At 28.6% G+C, this 22,868-nt stretch overlaps 2 protein-coding genes across 2 annotated transcripts in view; both read right to left on the minus strand.

Annotated features, from left to right (window-relative positions):
* Positions 1-453: 453 nt before the first annotated feature.
* LOC113365733 (palmitoyltransferase ZDHHC5-like) lies at positions 454-9,168 on the minus strand. The gene is made up of 9 exons (XM_026607266.1): positions 8,986-9,168; positions 8,606-8,724; positions 8,208-8,365; positions 7,965-8,137; positions 7,391-7,585; positions 7,035-7,221; positions 2,072-2,316; positions 1,647-1,787; positions 454-1,291 (listed from the first exon to the last, which is right to left on the minus strand). Exons 1-9 carry the CDS (start codon positions 9,075-9,077, stop codon positions 577-579), a joined length of 2,025 nt encoding a protein of 674 aa, XP_026463051.1. The 5' UTR covers positions 9,078-9,168; the 3' UTR covers positions 454-576.
* Positions 9,169-10,256: 1,088 nt separating this feature from the next.
* The window catches only part of LOC113366412 (serine/threonine-protein kinase unc-51), a 42,988-nt gene continuing 30,376 nt past the window's right edge, over positions 10,257-22,868 (minus strand). The window contains exons 3-17 of the mRNA XM_026608010.1: positions 20,821-20,908; positions 19,458-19,583; positions 17,009-17,082; positions 16,748-16,908; positions 15,898-16,037; positions 14,565-14,690; positions 13,138-13,255; positions 12,787-12,931; positions 12,574-12,672; positions 12,162-12,348; positions 11,772-11,995; positions 11,192-11,528; positions 10,656-10,792; positions 10,454-10,589; positions 10,257-10,394 (exon numbers count right to left, since the gene is read on the minus strand). Of these exons, the coding sequence (XP_026463795.1) occupies positions 10,318-10,394; positions 10,454-10,589; positions 10,656-10,792; positions 11,192-11,528; positions 11,772-11,995; positions 12,162-12,348; positions 12,574-12,672; positions 12,787-12,931; positions 13,138-13,255; positions 14,565-14,690; positions 15,898-16,037; positions 16,748-16,908; positions 17,009-17,082; positions 19,458-19,583; positions 20,821-20,908 (2,175 nt within the window). The 3' untranslated portion in view covers positions 10,257-10,317. The remainder of the gene's footprint in view (positions 10,395-10,453; positions 10,590-10,655; positions 10,793-11,191; positions 11,529-11,771; positions 11,996-12,161; positions 12,349-12,573; positions 12,673-12,786; positions 12,932-13,137; positions 13,256-14,564; positions 14,691-15,897; positions 16,038-16,747; positions 16,909-17,008; positions 17,083-19,457; positions 19,584-20,820; positions 20,909-22,868) is intronic.

Consider the following 22,868-nt stretch of genomic DNA (forward strand, 5'->3'; position numbering starts at 1 on the left):
TAGATATGTTTATTGCACTATAACTGTTAATGTATATAAATTAATTATATAATAGTTTTTCCTTGATTAAAATTTGTTGCCATATCCAATACTTTCGTTACAATTACATTTTTTCAAATCAGCTTGCCATCACTTTTTCATAGTTATAAATTATTCACTCTCATCACATGTAAAACTACATTCACAATCCCTCATTTAGAAATCACATTTTTTATTTGACTCAAACTTATTTTGACTTAATTCATTTCCACTATCATTTTTTATCTTTAAATATTTTTAATTATACGAAATATACTTCTATATATACAAAATATATTCACAAAATTTATGTTTTAAAAAAATTCATACACTGTTTATAATTGTATGTCATCTTAATAATAAAAATCACACTTATTTATATCGAACATATTTCATAGATATGTTTCAACATAAACTAAAACCAATAAAAATAATATTTACAAAAATAATGATATCCTCACTAAATAATTCGATGGCAATAGTGAGGTCAGTTTTGAAAAACCCCAAAAAATTGAGTAGCACTTATGATTTGAGCACAGCGTCGTGCCTTCTTTGTCCCTATACTGATATTTCATAATTCATATCATAAACACTAGCTCGATTATCAGTAGCTGCTTGATTATTAGTAGAACTAGGTGCACTATCTGCCATTTCTATAGAATCTGCCATTTCCAAAGCCCTAACAAAACTAACAGGCCTTCTACTGCCTGGTGTTGGAGCGGTATTAGTGTTTCCTGCCCCACCATTTGCACCTGGCTTTCTTTTCACCTGTGGTGAAGGAGGAAAGACTGGAACTCCTCCTCTAAGAGCAGGATGATAAGAAGGTTGCTGTTGGACTGGGCTTGTGGGATTAGATCTGTAATATTCAAACTGATTTTTATGTTGAGGTTGATGGTGCTGAGCTTGCCCAGGATATGCCATGTTAGTTCCAGAAGGCGACGTCGCCTCTTTCCACATATAAACTCCACGTTGTGGACTACCAGCTAGTTCTCTTATATTGTCCGTTGTATTGTTTGTGCGAGCATAGGAAAGTTCATTATTAGCTCGTACCAATTCTCCTTCAGATAAGAAGCGTCGTTGTGGACTACCACCAGGTCCATTTCGATTTACAATTTGTCCAGTATTAGTTTGATGATGGTTTGGGAAATCATAATATGGAGGTGCTTGTTGCTGCATATGTGGATAATTCTGGCTCATCACCATTTGCCCTGGCTGTTGTCCCACACCTATAAAATCTGGCCGCCTTGGAGTTGTTGGTGTTCCAGGATTTGATCTATAATTAACATTATTCTTTTAAAATCATAGTTTAAGTTTAATTTTCGAGCTCTCGAGTGCATTTTTAGGCAATTTGAAGTTATTGTAAGAGTGAAAATCAGAAGAAAATAATAATACAAAAACAATTTCAAACATATAAATTCAAATTAAGAATAAGTTGTTTATATAGAAAATAACATTAATTTAATTCCCACACTGTAATACCTTTAAAATGCCAATGTCAATAAAATAGAATTTTATGAAAGAAGCTCTTAGTAGATATGAATCTTCTTATTTATCAGTATTCCATTCAGTCAAAATACCACTTCTCTATATGTATTAAGAAATTATAATAGTAATAAAATATTTTTCACCTCCTCATTGGACTTGATAATGTTAATGGCGTTGCAACACCAAGTGCTCGCATTCTTTGTTGGGTTGAAGAGACAGTTTCTCTTTGCTGCTCTGAAGGTGAAGTCACATCTGTTGGATAAGCTCGACCGCCATCAGCTGATCTACATTGTGCAATATAAAAGTTCTTTAAGAAACATCCTTGCTGAGAAATTGAAATTTTTGACTTACAGAAGATCCTTCTTATTTATTATCAAATTTAGTCATTTGTTTATATTGCTCTAAAATTTAAGTGAAAATCATATTATGCAAACTATGTGGATATATAAAATTATGTATATTCAAAATGTCCACCAAAAGCAAATTGTTAAATTTTTCATCTCTCTGGATTATTTTACTGCATGAAATGTGCATTATTATTGCTCCTAAATAAAAGAAAATAACAGACCTTCGGGCATGAGGACTGTGTCGAACAACAGCTGGCGGCGCATATTGTCTTGCCTGTTGCATCTGTCTAGTGTTTTGGCCATCTCCAGGTCCAGAACTATAATAATTATTCTGAGCTAAAGTTTGCCTGCTGCCACCACCTGGATGATGGTGCCGTAACAATGGAGGAGTAGCCTCGCAATCCTGTCCAACAGATTGCATTGGAGGTTCCATATCTGTGTCCGAATTGTCACGACCAGGCGACAACTACGAAAATTATAATTTGAAGCAGAATGAATATTTAGAAATTAGAAAAGGACAAATACAAAAACCCATCTTAAAAATGTACATATTAATATTTCTTATTTGTTGAATATTTATAACTAACGGAAATATAATTCATAATGACAAAATTCTTAATCTAATAAGTTATTAATCTACAACTTTCATAATAAGTCAATTGAGACAAAAAAAAAAACAATTTAGAAACTTTATTTAGATAGAAACTAATTTTGCGCTTAAAAATAATTTTAAATTTGCATTTGACGCTTTTGTAATAAAATTTACAGTGACGAATATTTTTGTAGGAAATAGGATAAAAGGTCAAATGATAAATAGAATTACCTCAAAAAAAAAAAATCAACATGCAGCATAAAATATATACAAATGTACAATTTTATATATATATATATATATATATATATATATATATATATAAATTGAATGTTAATGTTTGCAGCCACTCGGCGAATAAAAGAACAATAAATAATGAACTATTTATTTATACATTTCGACATGGTATGGTGTCATCATTCAGCATTTTTTTCTAAATTTATACAGTATCTAAAAGAATTTTTACAAAGATTAAATTTAAATATATTAATATAAAATAATTAAACAAGTAAAAAAACTGATACATACTACACCAGGAAAAACAATCGCAAAATTTAAACTAACAAAATTGAAAATAAAACATAAAAATGAAGTAAAAAATTTTGAAGTTAAACCAGCGTTAAACAGGTGTATAGTGTACAGCGTTAAGGTTTTTGTTAAATTTTTCTTCTCTCGGGATAGTTTGACTGTATGAACTGTGCATGGAATCGATGTGTATGAACGAGCAAAGAACCTAGAGCTAACTTTGTAAAAATTCTGTTATATACTATACTGATACTGATTTTTTTTTAAAAAAAGCTGATTAATGACTCACATACTGTGTTGAAACGTATAAATAAATAGTTCATTATTTATTGTTCTTTTGTTCAACGATTGGCTGCAAACATTAACATTCAAGATATGTCTCAACGTCGAACAATACATATATATATATATATATATATATATATATATATATATATATATATATGAGTGAGTTCTTGAGGGCGATACATCAAACAAAGAATTTCTTTGTTTGATGTATCGCCCTCAAGAACTCACTCATATATTTCAACATCAAAGTTAACTACTAAATCATATATATATATATATATATATATATATATATATATATATATATATAGATATATATACACCACTCCTGTTTCCTTCATCTACACATTCATAGTAAGAAAAAAGTTAATGGCTATCTAAAAGCTAAAAACAGATCGTTTCATTAAATTTCATATAATTAAATACACATGCACTCAACTGATATATGCAGGATCATTGGACTTGTAAATGGATAGGAGTAAGGATCTCTTGGCTGGTAAAAATGATTCGACACATCAGATACGACCTCGTTAGTTATTGGGTACATCATGGATGTTTTTGGATGGCTTTATAGCGAATTCATATACCCAAGGTGACGTTTATCTAGACGAATCTATATACATAACGCAAGGACCCTGTTTCATAAATGATAGATAATTATAATACATATGCTAAATATGCGTATCTTCGAAGTACAAATTTTCCTCGTGAAGACATCTTGTAATAATATAGCTCGGAAATTTCATCAATATATTTTGTAGTATATTCTTGAATTCAGGTATAGAATGAATCGTCAGACTGGCTGGACTCGATCGACTCTCCTGACGCAACGTACCCCAGATAAGGGATGAAAATGCCGCACACATTGACATCCTGCCAACTGCCAGATCCTGTAGTCTGACCATTTTATGTTCCAATAACAAAATCATAAGATATGACGATCGACCACGGCTTTTGAGATTGATTGCATTTGGTTAAACATATTTTAATGTTGATAAGTGAAATTCCCGAACCAAGCCAGTCGCTCGTGTCTAAGTGTATTCAACAAACAATGATAACGAAAAAAAATTAAACATCCGCCGCGAAAGCTTAATGTTAATCAAATCTTCTGCGGAAGTAGAAAAATCGAAATTCCAAATATTTTTGATTCCAAATTTTTTAATGACGGTACAGCTATACAAGAATTTTCAACAATGAAATTATGATAAACTTAAATGCGTCAACTATCTCGAACGGTTTCGAATGTTTAGTTATTGCAATCGCGCGAAATAACTACGATATTATAAATAAAAATATCAATTATAAATAAATTTCCACTATTTTAAAAATTTTAAATTTAATTTTAAGTTTAATGTTTATTGTCGAGAAAAGTATTACATTTTATTAAGAATAGCATGAGGTTATTTACCGTAAAATATTGAACACTATTGTTACACAAATATGAGGAACAAGAATTACTGAAGTTTCTTATAAGCATAATTAGACTTAATTAAATAATTAACTAAGATCAAAACTTCTCAAAACTCGTGGTCTTTCGTATTACAATAAGAAGCTGTTTATAGGAATACCAATGATACAGAAAATAATTAAGCTTGAAATCTTGTAAACCAGAATTTATTTAAAATTTGCAATAAAATTTGGCAGTTTTTATGTCCAAGTCGATGATGTTTAACTTACATTATTATAATACAAAGCAAGAACAAAATATGGTATCAAGCTTCAACAAAATTTCGATTATCGATTTTATGCCTTTGCCATGCAACATGTGTGTACAGTTTTGTGCAACCTGCTGTAACCATATTTTTAACGCACCTCGTACACATTTTAATATCTATATTTACATATTTTTGGGTTTGCTAATCCTTTTATTAACACCAAGTAAAAATATCTGAAGTAGTTAAGAAACTATTTGTCTACATGTTTCCAATAGTTCAATAGCAATCCATAATCTGTTATACTATATATATTGCTAAATAAAATAATGAAAAAAAATGTTTCAAGACATCATTTAGCGGCGTGGAAAATGGCTAAAATTTTATTCGCATGTCGAAAAAATCCGGCCGTTGCAAGTTTTTACAGGTCCATCAGGCCACTTCTTTCTTTCAAATATTTCGATAGGTCAAAAATAAAGAACATTAATACTAATTTCCAATATAAAATGTTATCTACTCGAAAGTTCCAATTATTTGTTCATGATTTTATTGTAAGAATTACATTAAAAGAACATCAGAAGAGTACATTACTTTACAGAGTCTCTATTAAGTTTATCATCTGAAAGACCTATTTAGAACTTAGATTTGCCATCTGACCTTTAACTTCAAGAAATATTTTAGATATTTTAAAAATTTATTTTGTAGAAGGTTCAAGAAAATTTATATCAATAAGTTTCCAAATTTTGTTAAAAAATTCAAGGAGAGAAGACATTTTTATTAATCCTCGAATATTTCTTCCACTTCAAAAATATTAGAGAAGACGTACAATCAACTCATCTATAAGCACATGCCCAATTTTTAAATTATGTAAATATATGTAAATTTCGACCATAAAGAGCTTGGTTCTAACCGCTAGTATATAACCATGATGCTCATAAAATTAATGCAATTTTCTTATTGTAAGTACTACAGTTTATTGAACTAGTGGTTGTCTCGAAGTAGAAGGTGCAAGTCAATAGTTTTGATTTCTTAATAGTTTTACCTGGTGATATATCCGAATTTACAAACCTTATAATATATATGTAATTAATTTTCAAAAGTTGACAATGATATTCCTATATTAACATTTTATATTCAATATTGCAAAATCATATCTTTTCTTCACTTTTAAATTATCACTAACTGATTAAAAATAGTTAATATTCACGCAATCACTTTTACAATATTATGCAACATACTCCCCAGCACAATAAAGAAAGTATTAAGATTGTTAGATATTTTACATCATTAATTAAAAGAAAAGAAGTAGTTTCATGTGATTGCAAGTAACTTGATAATAACATCTTCAAATTTATCCTTAACAATGTGAACATTCATATTTCTACAGCATCATTTAGTACCTCCATTGTATTTGCCTCAAATTAAGAATGGAATATGGAATACTTGACTTAGCTTGTTGTTTTGTTCGATATGCACTTTTTGAAAACAAGAGATAACGAAACATAACACAAGAAATACCGAAAAACGGAGTCGTATTAAAACATTTCATACATACTGAGGAGTAAATTATTATGCATAATAATCGCATAATAAAGTATATCAATTTATATTCAATTTATTCTAAACAAACCTTGTCCGCCTGGAAAGCCATGGAATAGGAACTTATTAGGATTAAGGTTATGATTACCTAAACTTTAAACAATATTTTGCTATTTTATCAGCCTTTACAAATATGCAACAAATAAATAGACATTACTTCAAAGCATGTAATACAGAAAATTAAGCACTAACTATATCACATATTATGTACAATAAAACTCATTGTCCAACTATAAACTTCATGCATATTATTGAATATAAATTATCAATTTGAATTTATAAATTATAATCAGGAACAGAACATACAAACTATAATATTTAAAGCAAGGTTTAATTTAAAATATATTCAAAATATTTTGTAAAAACATCAACATATAAATGAAAAATCCAATTTCAAAATTAAGATTATTATGCACATTATGCATAAATTTTGTGGATTTATTTTTCATTAAATAATATTTTCAAGTGTAGATTTGTAAAAACTTCTACATTTTCTACTGTCATGCAGTGAATTCTAAAACTACTCACCTTATTGTAATGTGTATGTTGAGTCCGATTAGAACCGTTGTTATCCAGATACGTCAAAGTCTTTACCTGCGCATCATCCTCACGATGCTGAATGGTGGCGACTCCCGAACCAGGACCGCCGCTACCTACGCCACTAGCAGCCAGCTGCGCCGCTCGTTTTGATATGTATTTTTGTGGCTTCATCAGACTAATAAATATTTTGAAAATTAAATTTCTGATAAGAAATGCTTTAAAAAATTGCAATTTTCAATCTGAACTAAAGTCTATACTTATTTATTATTTTATTGATATGTATAAAAATATGAAGAATTTAAGACTCAAAGAAAAAAGCTGTATTAAATAGATATAACAAATACCTGGGATATTGAGGCCCAAATTGTGTATAACAACAATTGTTCCAACAGCCTCTACTAAATGGATTATAGCCTCCTTTGAACTTTCCCGTCACTTGTTCATTTGTAGTTCTACCACGACTAACTAAAACCATGTGGAATCCTGACAAACCAAAGACAGGAATGGCTAGTAATGTAACTAGGCCCATCAAAACCATACTAAACAAAGATTGGTTAAGAAACAATATATTGGCTGTCCATTATTTGTGATAAACTAATGAATTGTTGTATTAATAATAGTAAAAAATAGGCTTTTTAGCATTAAAAATTAATCATATGATGTAAAATGTTATTGTGTCACAAAAAATGCATGTATCTTTCACTTGCAAAGGAGAGAGATTTGTTGTAGGAATTAAATCAGCCCCAAAAAAAAATAATCAAGAATATATTACTTACATTTGCAATAAATATTATACATTATAGTGACATATGTTTCTATAGGAAGCAAATCATTTACTATATACTAAATTTGAAAATATATTAAAACTTATAAGAAAATAAATTAAATATAATGTGTGATTAGTTTTAAAAAGGATACGCTACAATAGGTTCCACTTGCGTAAGTCTTTCCTTATTGTGTAAAATATATAGCAAACATAATGAGAATATGCTTAGCATATGTATTGACAGTGATATCAAGAAAAAGAAGAAAAATCTATAATTTCTTCGTCCTATACAATTATTTACCCAAGGGCAATGATGATCAAAAGTCTGGAAATATAATCAATTATTTAGCAAAAATCATATAATAATGATTATAATAAAAGTACATTTAAATTACCTCTATACAATGATTGCAAACAGAGCAATGTGAACAACGAGGGGGTCTATAAAATTTACAAGTGACACACCACTTCATTCGCACAGTTATCCCATTTATTTCTACATTTTTATATAAAGGAGCTCTAAAATCATCCTCTCGATCCTCATCCGGGGGCGCTGAAATTTCACAACACAAACTTTTTATTCTGTATAGGTAATTAAAATTTCAAAATCTACAAAGGTATGAAATCTATTTTCAATATGCACTATGCCAAAAATAGCTAATTATGAATACAACTTTCAATGTGCTCTCTTTCAATAATAGTTAATTATGAATTCAATTTTCAATATGCACTATTTTAATAATATTGTAAAGATCAATTTTGACTAATGTAAATCTTGTTTTTATTCATATACCTTTTGGTATTACACCAGGATCCATAAATGTAGCTAATGTAAAATTTGCTATGACGAAAAATGTTATTACTCCTTGATATGCTGGAACCCATGGATGTCGAAAAATATAATATTGGCATCTAAAAATAATTTTTGACACAATTATTTATCTTCATCTATCACACATTTATTACTTCACTTCTTAACAATCGACATTAAATAACATGATAACTTTGCACTATGTCAACACAAATAAGAAATATTCAAAGAAAGTTGAAATCAATATAAAGAAAATATACATGATTAAAATAAACACAATGTTTCTATTAATAAAGAGGGAATTGAGAAACACTTCAACGGTTGTACGTATACATTTGAGAATTAACACAGTTTTGACTTACGGATAATAAAAGAATAGGAATGTAGTGCCTAATAACAATGTCCAAGCAAACGTTGCTGGAATATATCTGGTTTTTAAATCGCATTTGGGCATTATGTTTACTAATTTTTTAAAGTTAATTGTTATTATAAAAATAACCCACAAAACATTACTGTTTTCTTATATGCCATCGGAGATGAAATAGCAACATGGCCGCACCTTCACATATGAATGACTGTATTGCCTGACTGCATCAATTTGACATCACATTATTTGCCGCTCTTATTTGAAATCAAATTCATATTAATATATATGCTAATCAATAGAAAAGTTAATGAAATGCAATACATGTGCGCTTTATTATTATATAATATTTTATTTTTCACCAATACAATTCTGTCTAAGTATTTGGTATAATTAAAACACATGTTTCCAATGCATACAAATATAATCACATTCAATTTGAAACAATGGATAAATCCACAGATAAATATTCTGTTATTTAATATGTTTCAAACTATTATCTGGTCAAATAATTATCTGTTTATACTTCAAATGTCATAAAATATTAATTACATTTTACATTCAATATATATTAAAATCACTATATACCTAACATATTCAGGACATTTCATCCAATTAATAAAGGAAAGGAGTTCACAAAGTACACTTTAATGAACTAGTCATGCTAAACTTTCTCCACAAATTAAATATAATATCATATTTATATTCTTAATGATCTATGAAACAAAATCAGTTATTAAATCGAAATATTTATAAAATTAAATTAAATTTATCAAAAGTTGAACATCATATTGAATATTTAGAAGTGAATTATAAATTAATTTATAGATTAACATTGGTTAATAATCTATATTGTTGCACTACTCTCTACAAAAGCATTCTGGAATATATTTATGCCCAATGGTGCTTTTTCAAATTCAATGTTAAAAATATATCCCTAAATCACAGAAATAAATCAGCTTTTTGTATTATATGAAATTATCACTTTAATAAAATTGAATCTTCTGTCGTAATAAAATTCACATCAACTAATACTTATTACTGTGATTGCAATATTTTAGGTATTTTACTTTTTAGAATACTTTCTAATATACAGTTACTTTTAATATTATTCTATTACAAGAATATTCATGTTCGAAACAAACCTAAAACGTGCTTTATATAATATCTGTATATACACAGAAGTATAGTTGCATATAAAATTTCAATATATCAATAAAAAAATAAACAAAAACTATATAATATAAAGATACTAAAAATAATTTGTAAAATCGGTAAAATATAAAATTAAATTGAATTCTAGTAAGCCTTATTTTTACAACTTAAATATTTATGTGAGATCTTCAGTTGCATAAATGTACCCTTTTTGTTGTAGAATGTATAAACGTTTTTCAACCGCATCTTTATCTAAAATGAAATGTTTAATTAGAACTTACAATAAAAATTATTTGTAAAGTCTTTCTTACATTTTGTCAACAGAATTCGGTCTTGCTGATGACTAACATGTTGTGAGAGACTATGCAGTAAAATTTGAGCTGTTTGATAACGCTGGAAGCACTCTTCTGGGTTTCCAAAAAGTTCATCTAAAGCGGCTGACTGACACTAGAATGAAAAAAAAATAGTATAATATAATGAATATTTATCAATATTTAGTTACGAAATACATACCATTTCAATAGCATGATTGTAGAGAATCTTATCAGCTGTAATGTTGGTTGTTGAAGCTTTTTGTAATAAACCACTGTTATTCAGCCTTTTAGACTCAGCTAGTGTAGATTTATACTTATTGTTCATCACAGATAAAACTGAAAAATATATTTTATTCATGTAAAAATAAATTTTACTAATAAAAATGTGGCACTGCTTCTTTATGAATGTAAATTAAATACTATAAACTAAACCACAATTGTGGTTGAGGTTAAGCAAGTTTAATCGATATTGCTTAATAACAATGTCCAAGCAAACGTTGCTAAAATATATTTGGTTTTTAAATCGCATTTAGGCATTATGTTTACTATTTTTTACAGATAACATATTATTAGTGATAAACTTATAAGTGATGACTAAATTTATAATAAAACAATAACATTTTTTACACTCTATCCGAAATACGTAGAAGCTTGTGTAAGTTTCAGTCAAAATACATTGAAGCTTGTATAAGTTTCAGTCGAAATACTGAAATGAGTTTATAAATAGCAACCCACCGTTTTTAACAGTAGCAGACGGTTGTAACTGACCGTCTTTCAACTGCTTTGTAGCCAAGTTGAGTCCAGAACTTAGCAGATGTAACGCTCTTATTAAAAGCACCAGCTGTTCCGCCCGTTGTGAATTGCCGACAGTGCCAGCCTCGTCGACAACCCAACGCCGAGCCTCAATGGCAGTGCGATTGCCCCCAGCGGGCTGTGACCGATTACTCCCAGAGACATGAGACGGCTCCAATAGCGATGATAACGGTGCTCCACGAGTAGCAGCGAGTTCTAATACACAATCGCTTAGTGCCAAGACAAAGTTCAATTTGGCAAGAGTCTCATTGTGTTCCCTCTGTAATAAATATAAAATTCAGACTAGTTAATAAAACAAAGTTTTCGGGTACATATAAATAAAAATTCAATGTTTGTATATGTATAAATCATGAAATATTGCAAATAGATTTATGAATACCAATGAAACAATATTGTTCTCTTGCATTTGATCACTAGAATATTCACTATTTTACATTTGTAATTTGGATTTGTCTGTAAAATTTATATGGTTAACACAAAGTAAAATAACTGTATAGCAAACCTCCAATAAAGTCTCTTCTGGTAATTCTGGTGCAAGGAATGTTATTGGTTCTTGGTTTGCAATGTCCAGGATACTAGGAGTACATTGTGCAGCAGCCTGCATAGTTTCTGGCAGAGTAATGGCCCTAGGACCCATGCCGAAACGCGGTGGATTATTATTGTCCAGTCCTGGGCTACCCAGGGCTGACATCTTTGGTAAAGCGCTCAATATTGGAGAGCTTGTTCCTGGAAAATTTTATAATAGTACATCTTCATAGTAAAATAATTTTATAAAAATGGATTTAAAACATCTTAAACCATCAACATAGAATGAATATGAATAGAATTAAAGTAATAGTTGAAAGTATAGCTTTTATAGTGGTACTCTTTACAAACCAGAAATGATACTAACCTGACCTACGCAATGGAGAAGTATTGGTGGGATGGTGTGGCATCTTGGGCGACATTTGCCAGTGTACCGTGCTTCCTGGAGGTGTCACCTGCCAGGTATTGGTCGGCGGTGGCGTTTCCGACAACGCACCACCAGAAGTCGATCGCCTTCGACCGCCACCAGGAGGTGTGCCAATCACAAATTGCACCTATCAATATTATTTAAATTATTTCTTCTATAATAACAGAAATTAAGTAAGAATGATGTTATATTCAATTCATAAATTAATATTTGCAAATGTTTTCAAATATTATCTGACTGTTTGATTAATATTTTATATACATATAAAACCTGAGAAATGTTTATATGTAGCTGAGAAAAATAACAAACAAAAAACTTATGTCTATGTCTATTAAAATATTGATTTGCTTACCGATGGGGGTGATATAGAACTAATATCAGGTTGACTAGAACGATGTTCAGAACGTTTCATTGTGATTGGCTGAGATCTTGGAATTGCACTAATTACGGTCTAGAAATTCAAATTTAATGAATATTAGGAGTAACTCAAAACTTTTAGAATAATACTAAACTTAGCATATTTTTTACTAAATAATTATACTATTAATTTCTAGTGATGACTTACATTGGTATCTTGTACTTGATTTATATTCCTGGGGCAAGTCATTCTGTTAGTAGCACTCGGCACAGGTCTTGGTTCCGAAATAGGTAACGAACTTGGTCGCGGTGGACTTCCACTGACGATATTTGGTTCCACCATTCTATATCGCCTAAACAATAATACATCCTTGATAATAATTTAGATATGTAATAAGAAAAAAATAATATAACAAAATATTGCAGAAAATATTCAATGTTATACGATTATTGAGCATTTAAATTTAGCAGAGAAACGCGATTATTGTTGCAGATAACTTATTATTGGTGATAAACGTAGTGATGACTAAAATCATGATTAAATAGTAATAATTCTTACACTCTATCCGAATAATCGATTTGGGCATCGGTGCTGGGTAAATTTTTGGGAACCAAAACAAAATCATCAGTTTCTTCTGGGCTGCTGGAACCACTTTCTGCCTGACTGTTGCGAGAATCTTCAAAATAAAATAAGTTTAAGTCAAATATTTTTTTATACGACAAAAAGTACGGCAAGATTTACAAGTTTCGCGAACACTATACATTCTATTGTCAATTTTGCAGTTGCGGTGTTACCCATATTCTAAACATTCGTACACAGTTTCAAGAACACTTAATATTTTGTTTTTGATAGATAAATTTGTTATTGTTATAAAAATAACCCATAATTCTCAATATCAAACAGTCAGTTATGATATTTTTGAGCAGATCAAAATAATGGCAACTTTAAAGAAATTCTGAGTGACTCTGAGTTATAACTCATCACCAGTAACAATTTTTTTTTAGTTATTTAATAGTATTATTGAAGACATTCAAGAGCTACTGAGCGATTCTAATATAACATTTCTAAAAATTAATATTAAGAAATATTGCAAAGCATAAGCTGATAATTTTATAACTTAAGCAACTTCTGTTATAGCAATTTGATAATTTTTTGCATGAGAATGTATATTGCCCATGAAATTAAATTGGTAACTTTATATCTTTTTTACAAAAATCGTACAATAATTAAACTACTTAGAGTTCAACTACATACTCTATATTATAAAAAAACAAAAGTGTTGATAAATAACATACAAAAGAATGAATAATGAGATGACAATCATCAATAATCAAATAATACCGCCAAAAACACATGTTTCAAATCACGGACTAAACCATAAAATAAAACAAAAAATTTAATATAATGACCACAAACCATTATCACCAATACATTGCATAATTTATTAACTTGATATGCCCTAAAAAAATAGTTTTTTTATGAAATAAACTTGGGTTTAACAGTGGACGGGATCAGAAAATTATGCACATGTACATACGTAATTTAACCGATTTAAACTGTTATAATAAAGTTCAAAACAACATTAAGAAAATAAAACTATATCGCTACGTGAGTGCATTTGGATCTCTGCAAATAATATGAAAATAGCGTAGCATGAGATTGGTACTATGCCAATTTGTTAGGTAATACTTCTCAACGGGAGGTGACATGAAATAAAACAAGTGTACATCGTTGTTTTGATTTATAAAATCAAAATAAAAACATTGCCATGAACATTGAAGAATAATTTATCATAAAGTGAAAAAACGCTATTAAATTATCGTTTTACTGAAAAAATTAACAATTTTTGTTCACCATTTCATTTAGAAACAAATGCTGATAATTCGGTAAAAATTCCAGTCTTCAATGTAATAAATTCAAAAATAGGTGTGATTTTAAAAAAATATAGTCGAAAAAGTCTGTTCAAAATAAAATGATGAATTTACCAGTTGGTGAATTGTCACTATTATCATTTTTGAGTTGATCCTGAATCAAAGGCGAAACTTTGATCGGTATAGGAATTGTGGCGCTCGGCGGTGTACACAAAGTGCCTAATGGTGCAGGTAGTTCTCCTATAAATATAAATGAGAAAATATTTATTATGCAATTTCTCTAAATTATGTTATTCATGTCGTTAACATCATCAATAGATAATGACTCTTTGTTACACTTGTTACACATACATATAATAAATATAAATTACTGTCAAGGATATTCTTTAATAATAACTTTACCATTGTCAACTTAGTTAATGAACCGTAAATGCAAGATAAATTCCAAAACATTATTCAAAACCTATAATTAAAACCATTATTTAAAACCTATAATTTTTTTTATTATTAAAGCCAAATAATATGTATGAAAATTGGAAAAAACGGTTTATTTAACATATAAATTGTTGTATTATTAACTTCCCGTAGGGTAAGTTATTGTAATGGGCCGAAAATCGGAATTGAAAATTTTTACATTTCTCGACGTTTTGAAGGTTTCTGAACGTTTTGGCATACCTCAGAAAAAATGGATGTGTGTGTGTGTGTGTGTGTGTGTGTGTGTGTATGTATGTATGGATACAAATTTTCGCCCACGTTTTCGGGCGTACGGATCAACCGATTTGAATGGTTCAAAAAACATTCGATTCCTATTGATAGGGAAAAGAGCTGATTAATTTTTGGCAAAAGCAGGTCCAGCCGTTTCGGAGATACGGAGCAAAGAGTGCAGAAAATAGAAATCGAATTTTTGAGAGAACGGAGTATCCGATTTGAATGATTTAAAAAACATTCAATTAGTAACGATTCAGAGAAGTGTTTATTAGTTTTTGGCAAAGGCAGGCCCAGTCATTTTGAAGATACGGAGCTAAATATGTAAAAAATGGCAATTTTTGAGAGAACTAAGCGTCCGATTTAAATGATTCAAAGAACTTTCTGCTTGTCTTAACAAAAAATTTGATTTTGGAAAAAAAAATTTGTTCCAATTTTTTTTTTTTTTTTTAGTTTAGTTTTTTGTATATCGAAAATATTTCAGATTTTATTTTTAATTTTGACTATAGTTCTAATATACTTTACAAATAATTTCAACTCTGCAATTCAGTTTATATAATTCTTATAAATATTAGACAATGTTACAATATTTATAATAATCTATTCGAAAACATTCAGTATTCCACGAACATTTCGTTACGGTACGGGAAGTTCCAGCAATTTGCCTTAAGGCACGATGCCATAATTGCCTCAAGACAGAATTCCACTTACAGCTAGTTTAAATCTCGAATTGAAAGCTTACCTGGAAGATCAGTTTGTGGCTCAGGCCTTTGCAAGAAACTGTGCGAGAAAAAAGTGTCAAACGAAATTCTATCACAGGCATTGCGTCTTAATAGGCTTCGCAACAAATCACTTAATTCGGGACTAGTGCCAACGGGAATCCTGAAAAAATAATAATTGTAGTAATTTCACAATAAAATGATAAAAGATATTTCCTTTTCATATAAAATATGTTATGAAATATAAAACTCATCATTATCAGTTTTTCGGAGAGTAAGTTAATGAAATCGCAAAATTGGCAAATGATCTTTTTTATATCTTTACATTTCAAGGACTGAATTTTGGCATACTAGGCAATCAGGTGACCGAACAATTTGTAGCGTACCTTCAATAAGATGGTCGAAAAAGTAAAAAATTGACGATTTCCAAACAATTGAGCCATAGCTTAATTCATAATTGTGTAATAAGAAAGATACATTTTTGTATAATAATAATAATATAATAAATAATTATAAAAAATTGACGATCTCCAAACAATTGAGCCTTTATCATAATTTTGTAAGTAGAAGGAACAATTATTTGCATGTGTAGAATAGAATAGAGAGAGTATAGCTGCCTTATCATGCCCCCCGGTGGAGTATATATTAATAATTTATACGCCTATATTTCATAGGTCTATTAAAAAAATCATATATACTAGTTTACATTTGGCCGAGATGGCATTAAAAATATGTAAAATTCGATATCCAAAAATTGAAGTTCTATTCACACTACTCTGGACTATATTAATTATAACAAATCAAGTTCATTAATTATTTATTAGCTCCCGAAATAATTAAACTAATGTTTTATTTTATATTTTTAAATCTTACTTGGGTGAAAGATTGGCATTCTTCTCATAAAACATTTTGAGTTCTTGCGGTGTATGTGCCTGAAACGGTGCTTTGCCGGTCAAGCACTGAAAAACGATTGTTCCCAAGCTCCACAAATCTGCTTTGGCATCATATTGTAAGGACATGATCACTTCTGGGGCCTAAGTTATAAAAATAATTAGATTCCTCAAAATAAGACAAGCAAAACATTTGTAATACATTAACATATTAGATATAATATTAATAATGCACTCTACTTACCATATACATCGGGGAACCGCAAAGAGTAGCTGCCATAACACCATCTTGAAGAAAACGTGCGAAACCGAAGTCGGCTGTAAATTAATAAGTAACTTTCATTAATATGATTCATTATAAAAATGCTATAAACTTAAAATTTTATTTATCCTTAATTAGATATCATATTAACAATCAAGATATATTAAATTAAAATCGTTTATTTGCTGTTATTAATACATTTCCTTTGTTCCTAATACTAGAACTGAAACTGCGTTCAAACTAGATCAATAATAGTAAGAAGGTATTTATTCATAAATAGTAATTAATATTTACTGATTATTAGTAACTTTAAATTTAGTAAGTAATAGTAATTAAAGTAGGTTGTTCGATAGCTTGTGTTCAGAACCAAGATTCTACGCCAAAAAGCCATATTTAAAATTCGAACTCTAAATAAAGCTTTATGGCCTTTTTCAGTAATAAAAGAAAACTCAATATTCGTGTAAAAAGTTTTCAAAGATATGTGTATTATAAAGTGTAAAGTGATAGATTTACTTCTCTATTACTTAACTCTTAGAAATATTTAATTATTTCAAGTTCATTATCGAGTCGACAATGTAGAGCATCAAAAAATATTTAGAAAAGTTCAATTAGTAAATACTCAGATATATAAAATAATTTTATTATTTCGCTCTCTGGTAAATAAAAATCTGGTGTATTTGCGCGAATAAAGGTATTCGAAATGGTGTTTTGAGTATTTTTATAAAAAAAATTGTACTATAAATGGCAAAATAAAGTCTCAGTATGTATAACGTAGAATTGTAAATATTACATTTATTTACTTATTTATTTTGTAATTTCTTATCTAAAGATTGAATATATATTTGCTTATATATCGCTATACACCGAAAGCAAGATAAAATTGTCTCTATTCTAACTTATTTATCCAAACAGGAATTTTATTTTTTTGGGTTAGCATAAATAACATAAATAATCAAAAGCAAATGTCTATAAAAAAATAAAAAAATAGAGTATTTAGAGTGGCAACAAGGTTTAAACATAAAAGCCGGTAAAAGCCTACAAACAGTAGTTCTAAATTTCCATAAAAGTTTGAAACGAAGAAATTTAAAAAATCTATCGTCTAAATCACGGCTCTTTAACTATGGGTCCCGACCCATATTTTAAGAAATTTTATTGTCATATATTTATATTATTTTATAACATCACTCCTTGTTAACTTCCCGAAGGAGAAGTTTATGTTTTCATCAAAAAATCCAACTCGCTAATTTTATGTTTTCTCGACATTTCAAGCCATCGAATGAGACCAAATTTTGAAAAAGTATGTGTGTGTGTGTGTATTTGTGTGAACAGATTTTTTGCCGTAAATCGACGTTTTCTCCAAAACGGCTGGACCGATTTCAAAAATTTAAAAGCCATTTGATGTATCTCAATGGGGACTATCGCTTGTCAGTTTTGTGAGACGATCTGCTGAGCCGTTTCTTTGTAATTTGAGAAAAAGTGTTAAATTTTTCGTCCACATTTAAGCTCATACTACCGAATCGATTTTAAAATATCAAAAACTGTTCGAAAGATATTAGTTGGGAATGATACTGATTAGTTTTAGGTTTAAAATCTACCGAGCCGTTTTCTTGTAATTAACTGTTGAAAAAAGAAATTAAGCCAATTTTTATGGAACTTTTTTTAGCAATATATATCATGGTCTTATAGAACTTGCTAAAATATTACGGCCTTACGACAAGTAGTTTAATTTTAAAAATTTATCAAAGTGTGAGAAAATGAGTAGTTTTTTTGAAGTATGTTAAAATTAAAATTATAGGATTTACTTAGTATAACGATAGAGTACTTGGTCTTGATGAACATAGAAAACCATTAAAGCCCTACAAAAACTGGTTCAATTATAAAAATTATTGATTTCTGAAAATTTGCTTTTAGAAAATACTCCGAGTTAACGTGTTCGTTCGTTCGTTTGCAATGATGTGTAATAAATCCACTCGGAATACTTTTAATCACTCAAAAATTAATTTATTTTTTATTTATTAAGTTGATTATTTACACATTTCGGGAAGTTCATGTAACTTGCCTCAAGGCAAAATACCAATACCAACTAGTTTTTTATGTTCTCAACGAATTCTTAAATTATATATTTGCATATGTATATGTATATGTATATATGTATATTGTTACCAAGTAAATAAATCATTTAAAAATATTAATTTATTGTTTTATATATGTGGAACAATGAGAAACTCGCAATCATAAGTGGGGTCGCGAAAAAATTCGCAATCGTAAATGGGGTCGCAGAGGACAAAAGTTTAAGAAACCCTGGTCTAAATTGAAATGATGCTGAACTTAAAATCATATTGATTAAGTCGATTATATACAAATATTTTGCAACTTTCCTTAAATGTATTTTAATAAACTCTACATTTGAGAAGTATTCCTCATTGCTCACCAATTTTGAGTGTGATGTTTTCGGGCCTGGTGCGCCCGCGGCTGCCGGTATGTGCCAGTAGGATATTCTGCGGCTTCAGGTCACGATGTACGATGCCTTTGGCATGCAGAGCTCGCATCGCGCCCGCTGAAATCAAATTGCCACGTGTCATTTTGATAATAATCGTTTGTCTATTGCTTAATAGCATTTGGCATTGAATACATTTACAATATACAAAGTCAGTTCAATGCTGTGTGTATGAATTAGTAATGAATGCAAAAAGTATAAGAGCCACAGGCCAAACAATGTTTGATAATAAAGCATGAATAAATTTCTTCTACATTAATTTTCAATTGGTGGTGTTTTGCATTGTGTCTTTAGGTGAATATAATACACCAAACCTATCGATTATTAACTTCACATAAAATAAAATGCTGGTATGAATGTCAGAAAAAAATTAAAACTCTGGTTAAATTATGCAATTATCACGGAAATTTGTTGCAGAACTTAAAAAATATATATGGTTAAAACACCCAAGATAATTTGATATTCTTAGTCAAACAATGATTCTTGACCACCAAAGGTATCTTTTTCCTCCATATATGCGAAAGAGCTGGATATAAATTTCGCAAATGTCTTTCCACCTTCAATAGAATTAAATTATTTTTATTTACAATTGAATTATCAAGAGATTAATCAGTTCATTTAAAAACGTGATAGAAAATTTATATCCAAACTTAAATTAATACCTATTTTTCAAAAACAATATATCAATTATATCAATATCAATTTTTAATTAATAATAGTAAGATAATTCAAAATAATCAAAATGTCTTAAAACTTTAAAATAAATCGAAAATGTGTATATTCATATAATTAATCGTTCGTCTAAAAATATACATTATATATTATATTGCAGTAATTAATTCCATGAAAGCATTGCTATCAACTATTCAAATTTCAAAGTCGATTCCAATGTGATAAAATAAATTTTACTGGTGAAATTCTATTAAAAAAATATCAAACGTGCTGAGATACCTTTAAAACATTTCCTTTTTCTATAATTCGTAGTTAATATGCAAAACTATCTTTAATTGATAATATTCCAAATTTACATATTAATTTTAATTTGAAATTTTAAAAAACAAGTGTTAAGAATTCTGCTTTCTGAATATTGCTTCGTCGAAATATTAATCTCTTTACAATTTTTATAAAAACACTAATAATAATTGCTTCTTATACAAAAAAAACTTTATAAAGTATATAGTATATAATATATTTGAAGTAAAATATTATATAAACTATCTTGAAAACAATATATGCTCAAACAAATAATATTTTTTTAATTTTTTTAATAAACTTTGAAATAATAACTATTTCTTACCTAATTGGCAAAGAAAAAGTCTAATTGTATCTTCGCTTAAGGTGCCTTTAGCACTGAGATAGTCAGCTAGATCACCCCCATTGCAGTACTGAAAAAGATCAAATAGATAAATTTAAATTTAATAGAATAAAACAAAAGGATTTTTTAACTGTAAATCTTAACCATCATTTCTTAGAAAACCGTTAATAGTTTACGAAATCGAAATCCCTTAGTAAAGTAATAGTAAGCACACAACGTCCTACAACTTTACTAATTTTAGGGCCAAAAGAATTAGAAGAAAAAAATCAAAACGTCGAGCGAATAAATTCTTGTACAATAACAAAGCCAAATAATCAGATGAAATTTTGTGACTACGAAATAATTTTTGCAAACAATATATTTATTTTTAATAACCAACATTTAAAGAAAAATTTAAGTGAAAACTATAGAAGCAGAAACATATATATTATGCACGTATAAACGTTTGCAAATTTTAAAAATGTCATTTGTAAACAAAGTTGTAATGCAGAAAATTTTTCTCGTTAATTACTAGCATATATAATGGCATGAGAAAAATATCTTCATTACTTCATTGAATTAAGTGTTTATTATTGAAATCTATTTCTAATCTCTATGATATAATTAATCTTATTGATTATTTTAATATTTCTTGTAATTTTCTATATATTCGTTACAATTTATGAAATACTATCACAAGTTTCATAACATACGCATTGAAGATCTTTAATATTTTAATAATTGATATAATTTTTCAGACTTAAAATTTCGCAATATAATCCTGACTAATTATATTATGGGCCGATTATTTTTATTTCAATTATAAAAATATATTCTATTAGAAATTTCTATTAAAAACGTTTAGTGTTTATAAAATATACATATATTTAATTACTATTGTTCAACAAATTCAGTGTAAGAATGAATTATAATGCTCTTTATGACAGGCAAATAGAATTATAATACATATAAATATGTTAAAAGAAATAAATTAATCGTACTTACTTCAAACATATGTTTTCTACTGATTAAAAATTCATAGAAAGCTTTTCCTAGCAAGTAGGTTCATTAAAATTTTGCAGAATGCGTAATATTTTATAAAATGAAACATAATTATATTATAACAATAAATTACTCGAAGTTTATTTATCTCCACAAATATAAAAATTTAAAATAAAGATTTAGATTTTGTTAAATTTTTATATTAATAATAAAAAGAATTACTTAAATATGTTTGTTATACATATTAAGGATAATGTTTAGTTTATTTTTATAATGGGAAAACGAACTTATCTTTTTTTTTTAAATTATATTAATAAATGTTCATTTTATAATACTACAATGATGTAATCTACACTCGCATAAAAATTGGTTTTAAAAGATGGTAACGAAACTATTTTTCCAACATCGAATCGGATCACCAATGGGTGACCTTTTGACCTTTTTCCTTTATTTAATAAACCATCAAAATTACTGAATGTTGTATAAGAACGACAGGTTATAATTCACAAATGTAAATGAAAAAAAGCGAAACTATTTTGGCAATGAATACTTAGAATTCATAATTTAGTCCAATTGCTTCGATCAACTAAGTTTGGTTGAGAGAATTTTATATAACCAATTTATCTTCAAATCTAAAGATTATCATTACACTACGAATGATATTAGATAAAATTTTTTACTAAGACTATTTCTTTTTTATTTAAGACTATTTCTTACTGTATATATGATTGCTTACAACAACATTTGGAACGAATTCTAACTTTCCTTTTACAAAGCAAATAAGTACGTCTGGCTTATGATGTTCTGTATTTTGTTCTATTCTTGAAAACTCATACTTATACTGCATTACTCGCACTAGAGAGCATTGAATTAGAATCAGACCACTTTCCATAATCGACGCAATAGGCAACTGCATCAAAGTAATTGAGCAACACTAGACGCGCGAATATACCGTACATAAGAGAGATTTTCATTTAATTCCCTGAACACACACTAATTTATATATATATATATATATATATATACATATATATATATATATATATATA

This window comes from Ctenocephalides felis, unplaced genomic scaffold (genome assembly GCF_003426905.1).
Source record: "Ctenocephalides felis isolate EL2017-DRISC unplaced genomic scaffold, ASM342690v1 CF-g0.4_SCAFFOLD_01170, whole genome shotgun sequence".
NCBI classification, from domain to species: domain Eukaryota; kingdom Metazoa; phylum Arthropoda; class Insecta; order Siphonaptera; family Pulicidae; genus Ctenocephalides; species Ctenocephalides felis.

Coding starts and splice junctions, on each gene's coding strand:
- LOC113365733 (XM_026607266.1), bottom strand. CDS start 9,077: ATGCCCAAATGCGATTTAAAAACCAGATATATTCCAGCAACGTTTGCT. Junction 8,366..8,605: donor TCCTGGTGTAATACCAAAAG/GTATATGAATAA, acceptor GTGAAATTTCAG/CGCCCCCGGATGAGGATCGA. Junction 7,222..7,390: donor TTTGGGCCTCAATATCCCAG/GTATTTGTTATA, acceptor AATATTTATTAG/TCTGATGAAGCCACAAAAAT.